Consider the following 12,158-nt stretch of genomic DNA (forward strand, 5'->3'; position numbering starts at 1 on the left):
CTCCTCTGATGCTGTTTGGCCTGCCGTGTTCATCCAGCTCTACACCTTGTTATCTCAGATTCTCCAGCATCGGCAGTTCCTACTATCTATCTATCAAATGACAGTGTTTTTGCATGGTGCAAAATGAGAGAAGCTACAGCAGGATGCATAAGGCACATCAGTAACATGGCTCTGGAATGACAGCTGGTTTCCATTAAGCATGAATCATAACTGGTTTAACAGGATAGGATAGAGTTTCTGCTTTGAACACATTGGTAATCCAAACACACACACTGCAACCTAAGTTTTGAAAAAGTATTTTCATTTCTTGATTTTCTTTACAATTGCACTCATTTATCCCTACAAAATCCACTGAGCTAGTTGACATTAGACAGTATTTTAAAACATTGTTTAAAAATCTTTGATGATATATTTAATAGTAACTTGGTGCAGCTTGATTAACACACAGTTGGAATGATTTATCACAAAAGAAAACCACTTTTAATCAGTGTCAACCCACTTCTAGTGAGTTTTCTGATTTTAAGTGACTACATCATGACCTGTTAGAACACATTAAGAGGCCATATGGCCCACTGTGTCTCTGCTCGCTCTCTGTAAGAGCAACTCAGTTTAAACACCACCCCTGGTAGCCCACTTTTTCCTGTAGTCAGCAAATTTTGAATACAACATTAAAAAAAAGTTCTACAGAACCATTTACATTGGGATACAGTTGTCTGTTTCATTGAAATTTAAAAGAAAGGTTACTTTTAGAAGTTTTGAAAATCCTTTTAAGTTGGTGTCTTTGCACCTGAGAGAACCAGTTAAATATCTGCTGCGTTAGCAGCTGAACTTTCTAATGATCCTTTCATCCTGGGAGCATGGTCAGTTTTGTGGAAGAGGATCTCTTTGAACTGGTGCAACTCAAGACGCAGCAAATGTAATTGTGTTAGAAGTTCACAGTCATTTTCACGGTAATCGTTTAAAGCAAATTATGCCAACGAAACACAACAAGGCAGAAATTCTAACACAAAATAACTTCACAAGTTCTTTTATTACATTGACAATGGGCAATTTATGAATGAAATATCCTACCCAAGACACTCCCAGCTGAAACTCTTTCTTCATGGTCACTTAAAGTGGAAGATATCATTTTCTCCAGGGCGTAGAAACAACACAAAGCACAAATTACACTATATAATTGCAATAAATACATCAAAACATAAATACCAGTATATAAATAGACATCAGGTGGTGCAATGGTAGTGTCACTCTCTCATGGCCAGGAGACCTGGGTGCAAGTCCCACTTGGTCCAGAGATGTGTTATAACAAATCTGAACAGGTTGATCAAAAATATTTATAAATACAAATTTTCTTGAATGATGCACAATGAAAAAGTCTTGTTAGTTGAAAAATGAAGGTAAAAGATGATGATTTAAAATAAATGTTTTCTTGAGAAAAGAGCTTTGCTGGCAATTCCAGTATTTCTTACCCATCCCTGATTGCCCTTGAACTGAGTGACCTACTAGGCAGAAAGCAGTTAAGAGTTCATCACATTCCTGTAGATCAGGAGTCATATATAGGGGCAAGGATGGCAGTTTCTCTCCCTGAAATGACATCAGTGAACCAGATGAGATTTTGCAAGAGATGATGATAGTTATCAGGGTCAGAGTCATAGGTCCAACCAGTCCATGCCGACCATAATCCCAAAGGAAACTAGTTCCACCTGCATGAGTTTGGCCCTATCCCTCCATATCTTTCCTATTCATGTATCTAATTCTAACCAAGACTACCTTTATATTTACTTATTGAATTCAAACCCCATCAGCTGCTGTGCGGAGTTTTGAACCCTTGTCCCCAATCATTAGGCTGGGCCTGTGGATTACTAGTCACATTAGCACCACGCAAGTAGTTATCCCAATGACTCATTATTCCTGCGCTACCATTCTGAATGGCAGTCTCCAAGGAGGACTCTGATCATTACAGCTTACATTTCAAAATCTATCTAGTAAAATTGTGCTGATCCCAGCCCTCATCATAACAGGCACTTATCTTGACTACATTGCTTCAATACTCTGTCCAAAGCAAAGGGCGAGGGTGAAAGGAAGACATTTCTGGCCTTCTCAATTGGCAGTTAAGCTAGAGTGAATGATAGAACACCATCCCTGGATGCTACCAACATTTATGCTAAATAAAACTCTTCTGTTCAAAACAAATTCACTGACAAAGGAAACATTCAAATAGAGATTTTAGGAATAATTTTCCAAACATTCTTTAAAATTTATTGACCTCAGGTGCCAATGACACAAAATGATGGATTTAAAAATCCATTTCTATTGGCACTGTAAAGTTGGAGAATGAAGTCTCATTGCCTGGCTCTGAAGTTTCCTAGCTTGGGGTGCAAACTGAAGTTTCTCAGCTCTTCTGGTTTGGGAGAGAGATACCTTTGTTGAAAGCAAGTATAAAATATGAGGACTCAATTGTAAGCTTCACAAAGCTCAAAAAAAGTGGTGGAGCAGCACTGTGGCTGTGGTTAGCACTGCTGCCTCACAGCGCCACAGACCCTGTTTGATCCCAGCCTCCGGCGACTGTCTGCGTGGAGATTGCACATTCTTCCCGTACCTACGTGGGTTTCCTCCCACAGTTCAAAGATATGCAGGTTAGGTGGATTGGCTGTATAAATTGCCCAGTGTCTAGGGCGAGAAATATAGGGTAGGGGGTGGGTCTGGGTTGGTGTGGACTCAGTGGGAAGAATGGCCTGCACTCACATTGTAGGGATTCTATACTCAATATGAGATCAGAGAAAGCATTTTTTCCCCCTCCAGGATACCGCTCAATTGGTAGGGACTCCTGAATGAAGAACATTCAAGTTTTGACTCAGAGTTCACCATTGAGGTTTCTGTCAAGGAGGAGGGTGTTTGTAGGTTAGAAAGATACAAGCATTGCTTGATACATTTCAGGGGAGACAGTGAAGAGGAATTGTGTGTTACTTATTGAGAGGTCAGCAGGAAATGGCTGTTTAGGATGGAGTCCATAATATATTAACATAATAATTGGATACTGGGGGCAGCAGCCTCAATGGTTCAAATGGCATCTTGTTCTTCTACACAAAAAGTTTACAGCATGATATTTAAATATAGGAACTGCATGCAAGGATGATTCATCTCCGCTTACTTGATAAAATGGTAAATGCTGGCATCATTCTTACAGAGCTAGAGAAGCTGAATCAGTATTGAAGCTCTGTTTAAAAAATCTAGATTCAGGAGAGGACAACATTTCCTTGGTACCTCTCTCGCAGGCCATTCGTTCTTCACTTAGCTTGAGTAGCAAGCTAATGGAAGGCTATTTCAGCAGGACATGGCAGCTGAAGTCCAGCTAGCCTTCATCCAGTATTGGCACATCCATACAGAAGCAAAACGAAACACCAGACAGAAATAAGGAGCACAACTTCGGTCAATTGCTACTCTAGCTTTACATTAACTTGAAGGAACATGTCAATTAGGAGTAGGCAAAAGACATTTGACCCCTTTAACTAGCTCAGCCATTCAACAAGATCATAGCCGCTCTCATTGTGGTGTCAACTGTACTGACCTACCAAACCTTGATACTCATTCAATCGAGAATTTATCTATCTATCTCTGCCTTAAAAATATTCAACAACCCTGCTTCCACTGGAATAGAAATTTGTAGATTAACAACCCTCTGTGGAGACAAAGTAACTTAACGCGTTTTCTATTCTCCTTCCAAAAAAAAATTGTGATCTGAGACAAGTTAATTTTTTTTGCCTTAAATTTTGAAGTTGACTTATGAGCAAAGACCAGAATTTCTTGTTTCTAAATGTGTTGCTCTGCATATGCATTTAGTGTTTTAAGAAACAAAATCTGCCTGTTTCTGGGCTGTAGAGGGTCAAGCCATCAGTGTTGTCCACAGTCATTCTGCGACTGCATCTGTTTGCAGAAAGCCTCAAACTGTTGTTGTTCCAGTTCGGTCATTACTTTGTTCAAGGCGTAGATCTGTTTGGAGAGGTAAAAACAGCACCGAGTTCAATACTGTATCAATGAAAGCAGTAAAATATCAGGCAGACAAGGGTAATTTCAGAAATTCTGCAGTCCTCTTGGAGTTAATTATACTGCAGCACCACTTCTGACATGCATGGTTGTTATTAGAAGCTCGCTACTGGGACCAACGGACTGATCAAACAAATCCTTTGTCAGTTTATTTATGCAGGGATTTACAAATCGGGGGTTTTTAGACACTAGGGAGAAAAGGGTGGAAACTTTCTAAACTATTTTCACAGTTATGGCTTTATACCAGCCCACAGGAGAGAATTTCAACCTATCAGTCTGAACATTTATATTTTTCCAAGTCGCTTAATGAACGTTGACTGAGATAAAGCTAAACTTGTGGAACTTCTTAGCTAAATTGGCTAAAACCACACAGACGGTTCAAATGAAAAAAATGCCATTTTTCAAAGCAATTCTAAATATACTATACCTCTCACAACATTTGATCGATACTGACTTCTGTGTTGTGAAGCAGTTCCCAAAACAACACAAAAATGGAGTTCTGAAGGAGGGTCATTGGACCCGAAACATTCACTCTGTTTCTCTTTCCACAGATGTTGCCAGACCTGCTGAGTTTCTCCAGCAATTTCTGTTTGTGTTACAAAATGGTAATGTAATTCTGATATGACTCAAGAGTGTAGTGGGTGTGAGACACTCCTCCTTGGAAAGGTTGCTTTAATTCCAATAAATCACTGTGGAGTTTATCCAGGTTGAAAAGGTGATTTAAGGACAACCTGAAAATTAGCAGCCTGACTGGCAAATTCTTGCACGTTGAGAAATCAGATGCTCCTGTCCACACTGGCAGGCCCACCAAAAATTACTAACCGGGAGAAGACCTCTCCTCTGACAATGAGCAGATAATCGAAGCTGTAGAATTCTGGTAATAGAAACTACTGGAAATACTCAGCAGGTCAGGTAACAGTTAATGATTTTTTTAATCAGTCTGAAACATTAACAGTTTTCTTTACACCATCACCACCTTATCTGCTGCATAGTTCTTGCAATTTGTGTTTTTATTTCAAATTGCAGCAGTAACCACAATGTTTTGTTTTAATATAATCAGTTACTCTGTTAGTTGCAGTCAAGTAGCACAGGATAACTACTGCCAAAGATGGTAATTTAATCATGCGTCTGATGACAAAACATAAACTAGTTGAGCTCTATTCTTGTAGCAGAACCTTAGAAATGACACAGCATGAGGGGGGGGTGGGGGGGTGGTGGCGGCAGGGTTAGTGGCGGCGGTGGTCATTCGGCCATCTTGTCCATGCCGACCTAGAAACACCCAAATGTCCTTTCTAATCCCATCTTCTTGAACACAGCCCATGGTCCTGCAGCTTAGGTGAGTCCAAACCGAGAGGTTGTAGGTTTAAGGCGAGAGGAGAAAGAAATGAAAGGGACAAAGGGGGCATGTATGCGTGTATGGAATGACCTGCCAGAGTAGGCTGGTACAATTACATTTAAAAGGCATCTGGATGGGTACATAAGTAGGAAGAGTTGAGAGGTAAATGGGCCAAATGGGACTAGATTAATTTAGGATCTCTGGTAGGCATGGATAAGTTGGACTGAAGGGTCTGTTTCTATGCTATTCAACTCTACCACTCTGCAGCACTTAAGGTGCAGATCCAGGTATTTTTTAGGAAGAGTTTAGGGTCTCTGCTTCCACCACTCACTCAGGCAGCAAATTCCAGATACTCACCACCCTCTGCATATCTGTTTCATCATGTCTCCTCTAATCCTCTGCCATTTAGCTTGAGTCTATGATTCCTGGTTTTTGAACTGTCTGCTAAAGAAAACAGGTCTACTATAATTGGTCCCCACCCCTTCACAATTTTGTATACCACAAATCATGTCATTCACCGACACACCCAACCCTGTTCCAAGGAAAACAAACCCAATCTCTCCTCTTGGCTATAATTCTTCAGCCCTGGCAACATTCTAATAAATCTTCCCTGCACCCTCTCCAGAGCAATTATGTCCTTCCTTTAATGTAGGGGCCAGAACTGCACACAATCCCCCTGTTGTGCCCTTAGCAGTTTCTTATACAGTTTCATCATTATATCCTTACTTTTTGTATTCTTTACCTCTGCTAATGAAGGAGGGCATTCCATATGCCTTCTTTACAACTTTATCTACCTGTACTGCTACCTTTAGGGTCTCAGCACCAGGGACCCCGAGTTCAATTCCAGCCTCAGGCAACTGTGTGTGGAGCTTGCACATTCTCCCTGTGTCTGCATGGGTTTCCTCCGGGTGCTCCAGTTTCCTCCCACAATCCAAAGACATGCAGGCTAGGTGGATTGGCTATGCTAAATTGCCCATAGTGTTCAGGGATGTGTAGATTAGGTGGGTTATAGGGGATGGGTCTGGTTGGGATGCTCTGAGGGTCGGTATGGACTTGTTGGACCGAAGGGCCTGTTTCCACACTGTAGGGATTCTATGATCTATGAATTTGCCCACAAGCAACGCAAGATTAACTGATCTATAATTGTTTGGCATTTCCTTTGTACCTTTCAAATCACATTTAGATGCTTTTTAATCCTCGTTTCTTGTCGTTCCGAGTCACTGACTACATCATTAACTAATGCTCTATCTTCCATTTCCTGACCCGAATCTGACCCATCTAAGCCTACGCTTTGGTTCACAGTCCTGTGGATATTGGAGCAGATTGGGCGTCAACCAACCCATTGTGCTCTGGCTTTATAGCGCAGGGTGCTTAATTCAGGTATCAACATCAGAGCCTATACCTCAGCCCGCTGCCTCTGTTTGAGTTCTTGTAAAGCAGATTTCTGTTTGGCTTTATCCCCTCGATAGGGTGGCTCCTTTGGCTTTGGCTTCTCCTTACGACAGGATGGTTCCATCTCCTACAAAGGTAACAATTTGAAAGGAAAGAAAGATCCAAATGCAACTTGAAAGGCATTGACACAACCAAGACCACAGTGGACATACAATGATTGCTTCTATTTGATTTGATTTGATTTGATTTATTTATTGTCAGGTGTATTTTGTTACAAAAATAGTGAGAGAGTGTTGTATAGTGTCACCATTCTCCAGCACCATCTTAAAACACAGAAAAATAAACTAAAACATAGAACATAAAAGCAGAAAATGAAGAAATAAAATTATTTAGATTTTAAAACACAGGAAACTTAAATACATGACCCCAATGGGCTACAACCCATTTGAAAAATGCTAAATTGTTCTCTCCTTGTGATAGCAAAGTTTTCTTACAGGGGAACAATTTCATAACCATCCCGTGAGTAACCTCTTCTGTTTGTGGCTGCGCAAGAGTTCACAAAGCAATGGGAGTGTTTGGCATTGCAGCCACTCCTCACCCTGTCCTGCTTTAAAGGCCACACACAATGGAGAGAGCTGAGAGGTGGGGGCCCTGGGGTGAAACTGAGAGGGGGGAGGGTCAATTGAGATGCTAATCTGGCAGAGAAACAGCTTTCATTGCTCAGGAATGAATGAATGAATGAATGAATGAATGAATGAATGAATGAATGAAGGCTGGAAACTGAGGGCCTTGCCCAGACTGAGAGGTCAATGAAGTGGGCTATGGGGTGGAGACACTCAACATCGACACCAGCTTCAGCTTCAGCCACAGCCTGCAACTGAATTAACAAGGGTCGGGGGGAGGAATGACAGGCTCTTAGTACAAAAAACAAAACCTTTTGCAGCCCCTCTGCCCCGCGGCCGCTTCTAAAACACTCACCCGAAACCAAATTAAATAACAGCAATTAACCCTGCGGAACCTCCGTTCGCCACTCCGTGCCGCCCACAGCAGCCGAACCCAAATCACGCTCGGACACAGCGGCGCCTCCTGGTCCGTCGCTTAGAATGATCCGGGCGGAGCGGGTGGATGCAGCGACGCTAGCGGAAAGGGGGAGTCATGACAGTTAGGGGTTGGGGTTTGAGTGGCAGCTCAGTCACCCGCAGGAGTGTGTCTGCAGCGACACCAGGGGCTAGGAGGAGTCATGACAAAGGGGGCAGTGTAGACTCATCAGTCACTGCAGGGAGGCTGTCCGCAGCGACTCTAGCGGCTGGGAGGAATAATAGCAAAAGTCGGGGGCTGAGCAGTAGCTCAGTCACTGCAGGGAGGGTGTCTATAATTATATCAGATTTTACCCTTAGTGAAAGGGCTTGGGAAAAGGGACCCGCTATTTTAAAACAAAGATATCACACTTTCTTGAAAAACACAAATCAGAAAAGTTACAATTATGTGTGAAAGTTTAGGGATCACGAGTTCAACCCCCTCCCAAAATAAATTTGCATTTATATAGCACCTTTCACAACCAAAGTAGGTCTGAAATTGCTCCAGAGCCAAGGAAGTGATTTATTCTCGAAGGGTTGTAATACTAAAATCACAGCAGCCAATTTTCACACAGTGAGATCTCAGAACTGTCAACTATCAGATAACACTGTCTTGTGGTGTTGAGTGAGGGACAAATTTCAGATAGGACATGATAGGGGTAAGGGATCTTCAGCACCCATTGGATTGAGAAGGCAGACAGGGTTCTGGGATGGACATCTTACTGAAAAGCTGTCGCCTCCAACAATGCAGCACTCCCTCAACACTGTCATCCTTGATTTTTGTGCTTATGTTTTGGAGTGGCATTTGAAATGAAAATGTTGAGAGATGTGTTTCCATCATTTGAGGGAGCTGGTGGCATTTTGTTAGTATCACTGGACTAGCAATCCAAAGGTGCAGGCTCATTATGTGGGGACACTAATGCCTTTCAGGGAATGAAAATGCCATCATTACTTAGTCTAGTCTACATGTAACTATAGATTTACAGCAATGTAGTGGACTCTGAAATGATCTCGTAAGCCACTTAGTTTAAAGGCACTTAGGATGGACATTGAATGCAATTTACAATTAAAAGTAAAAATTAAAGTTCTTATTTACCATTCCATGCAGAACCTCTTCTTCCAGTGTCACACACACACAGCTTCTTAATCTTCACTCCGACTGAGATCAATGAAATCATCATTTGCTGAGGGTTACACATGACAGCCTCCTTGTCTGTGTGGTTCATTTTATATATGATGCCAACTAAATCATTAAGAAAGCTCAGAAAATGTTTTCAAATCACATTTAAGACTAATAGCTATTTTAAATAACTATCTATAATGTAATAATACATTAATATTTGTTTGACTGGCTTTTGCATGTAAGTATTTTGTTTTAATGGCATGTGGGATGTGGATGTCACTGGTTAGGCCAGCATGCATTACCCATACCTAATTGCCTTAGGCAAGTTGATTGTGAGCTGTCTCCTTGAACTGTTGTAAGTCCTTGGGATGTGAGGACATTGACAATGCTTTTGAAAAGCGGTTTCCATGATTTTGACCCAATGACATGGAAAACAGTGATATATTTCCAAGGCAGGATGTGTGTATCTTGGAAGGGAACTTGCAGGTGATGGAGTTCCCTTGCATTTGCTGCCCTTGTCCTTCTAGATGGTAGAAGTCACAGATTTAGTAAGTGCTATTGAAGAAGACCTGGTATGACAGCGCTGTGGCTTTAAAGATTATTTTTGTACTGTTTTTTTTGGAGAGGTTGTAAAGTAGAGGTGCCGAGTAGTTTGCCGTAATACAAACATCTTGGGAGGCCTTGGGATGTTTTTAAAAGCCTGAGTGGGTGTGGTCAGCTCTCACAGATCCAGATTTGGGCTTTTGGTTTTTTCAGTAGCATCAGAAGCTTTTGGGATCTCAACAGAGTTGGAAGATTCAGTGAATGTCCCCAGCTGCTAATCTCTCTGAATTTTCTCTTGTTTTTTTCTTCCTGGGTGGGAGAACTGCATAAGAGAAACTGTTTCTGAATTTTCTTTTTTGCCAAGGGTTGTGTTTATGGGACATTACTATATTGGAACAATTAACTAGTAATGGTTACTGTATCTATTATTCTGTTAAGATTTCCAATAGAGCTAAGTTATTAAAAATTCATCTTTCTTTGGTTGTATTTTAACTGCTGCGTTTAAATTAATTGTGTTTTGCTTAATGTCAAGTAGTTTGACCAATCACATTGCATCTCGAACATGGCACTTCACATTTGCTTTTCAAATAAGAAAATGTTCAGGTCTAGGCTACCACCTTAAAATATTTTGAGTGGGTCTGGTCAGGTCCCTAACACTGGTGAATTACTGCATCTTCTCAATGGGACACACTGTTGCATTGTGCATCAATGGTGAAGAGATGAATGTTTGAATATGGTGGAAATGGTGCCTATCAAGTCATCTGCTTTGGCCTGGATGGTGCTGAGCTTCTTGACTGTGATTAGAATGGAACTCATTCAGACAATTAGAGAGTATTTTTGTTACACTGCTGACTTGTGCCTTGTTCAAGGTGGACAGGCCTTTGCAAGCCAGGAAATGAGTTACCCAGAATTCCTAGCCTTCCCCTTGTGGGTACAATATTTATATAATTGGTTCAGTTTGGTTTCTGGTCAATCTGGACCACCCCAGGATGTTGATAATTGGGAATCTATTTCAGCAATACCATTAAACATCAAGGAGCGATGTTAGGTTCTCTCTTGTCAGAGACAGTCATTGCCTGGCACTTTTGTGACAAGAATATTAGCTCAAGCCTAGATATTGGTCAGGTCATGCTGTATTTGGCGATGGGCTGCTTTAATATCTGAGGAGTTGCGCATGGTGCTGAACATTTTGCAATCATTGGCGAACATCCCCACTTCTTAATGATTGAAGGAAGGTCATTGATGAAGCAGCTGAAGATTGTTGACCCTGAGGAACTCCTGCAGAGATGTTCTGCATTTTCTGAGATGACTGGTCTTCAACAACAACCATCTTCCTTTGTGCCAGGTATGACCCGAGCCAATGGGATAGTTTCCCCAAATCCCATCTCCCCAATTCCCGTTGATTCTAGCTTTGCAAGGGCTCTTTGATGCCACAATTGTCAAATGCAGTCATGATGTGAAGGACAGTCACTCTCACCTCACCTCTGGAATTCAGCTCTTTTGTCCATGACTTTCTAATATCTCTTCAAATTTTCCACTCTTCCAATCGTAAGGCTGCCGTGCGATTGTTGACTTGCTCACCAAGTTGGTAAGTTTGTTTGCAAACATTTCGTCACCGTACCAACTAGCCTCATTGGTACACCTCTGGTGAAGCCTTGAACAAGGCTGCCATTTTAGGGAGATACATCTGACTACATGTTGTAGCAGGTGTGGCACCCAGGTGTGGTGGATAAAGATGTAGTTAGAACTGAATGCTGTGTGCAGAGTCATCAGGAAAAGTGATTTCTTAGAGACACATTACAGAGGTTTTTGAGACCTTTAAACTCTTAGAAAGGTGACGTAAATCTTTATGCTTCATTGTAAACATTTGTTACCAGAGAAACTAACTCTTTACTGCCTGAAGAAGACTTTGCCTTTCGGCATAAAAACAATTCCGAAGGGTTTGAGATATAAAAAGAGACTGGAAAGGCTGGCACTTCTTTCACTGGAGCATAGGAGGTTGAGGGGTGACCTTATTGAGGTTTATAAAATCTTGAGGGGCATAGATAAGGTGAATTACAAGGGTCTTTTCCCTAAGTAGGGGAGCTCAAAAATAGGGAGCATATTTTTAAGGCAAGAGGAGAAAGATTTCAAAATGACATGAGGGACAACTTTTTTACACAAAAAGTGGTTCGTGCGTGGAATGGACTGACTGAGGAATGGTGGATGCGGGTACAGTTACAAAATTTAAAAGACATTTGGCTAAGTTCATGACTAGGAAAGATTTGGAGGGATATGGGCAAAAGGTTGGTCTAGTTTAGTTTGGGAATATGGTCTGCATGGGCTAATTGGATTGAAGGATCTGTTTCAATACTGTATGACTCTGTGTTTAGACCAAGGGTGTAATTAGCTCAGGAGCCGAGTAGTTCTGATGGAACCACAGATGTGCATCAGTGAGCAGCTCATTATTTTGCAATTGCCTCCTGATCACCTGGTCATGACCCCTTCTGGCACTTTGCTCGTCATCAAGAGTACACCGATAGGGCAATAATTGGACTATAGCAGTTCAAGACGGCAGCTCACCACCATCTAGGGATGGGCAATAAATGCTGGCCCAGCCAGCTGAGCACATGTCTCACCGGTGAATTTAAAAAAAAAATTGGCT

General features: G+C 41.6%; 1 protein-coding gene across 1 annotated transcript; it reads right to left on the minus strand.

Annotated features, from left to right (window-relative positions):
• Window positions 1-998: 998 nt before the first annotated feature.
• LOC109914384 (small vasohibin binding protein) lies at window positions 999-7,853 on the minus strand. Its single transcript, XM_020513974.2, has 3 exons — window positions 7,751-7,853; window positions 6,783-6,899; window positions 999-3,990 (listed from the first exon to the last, which is right to left on the minus strand). The coding sequence occupies exons 2-3, from the start codon at window positions 6,894-6,896 to the stop codon at window positions 3,892-3,894; spliced, it is 213 nt and encodes a 70-aa protein (XP_020369563.1). The 5' UTR covers window positions 6,897-6,899; window positions 7,751-7,853; the 3' UTR covers window positions 999-3,891.
• Window positions 7,854-12,158: the final 4,305 nt, after the last annotated feature.

The sequence above is a fragment of the Rhincodon typus genome, chromosome 31, assembly GCF_021869965.1.
Source record: "Rhincodon typus isolate 14 chromosome 31, sRhiTyp1.1, whole genome shotgun sequence".
In the NCBI taxonomy this organism is placed as follows: domain Eukaryota; kingdom Metazoa; phylum Chordata; class Chondrichthyes; order Orectolobiformes; family Rhincodontidae; genus Rhincodon; species Rhincodon typus.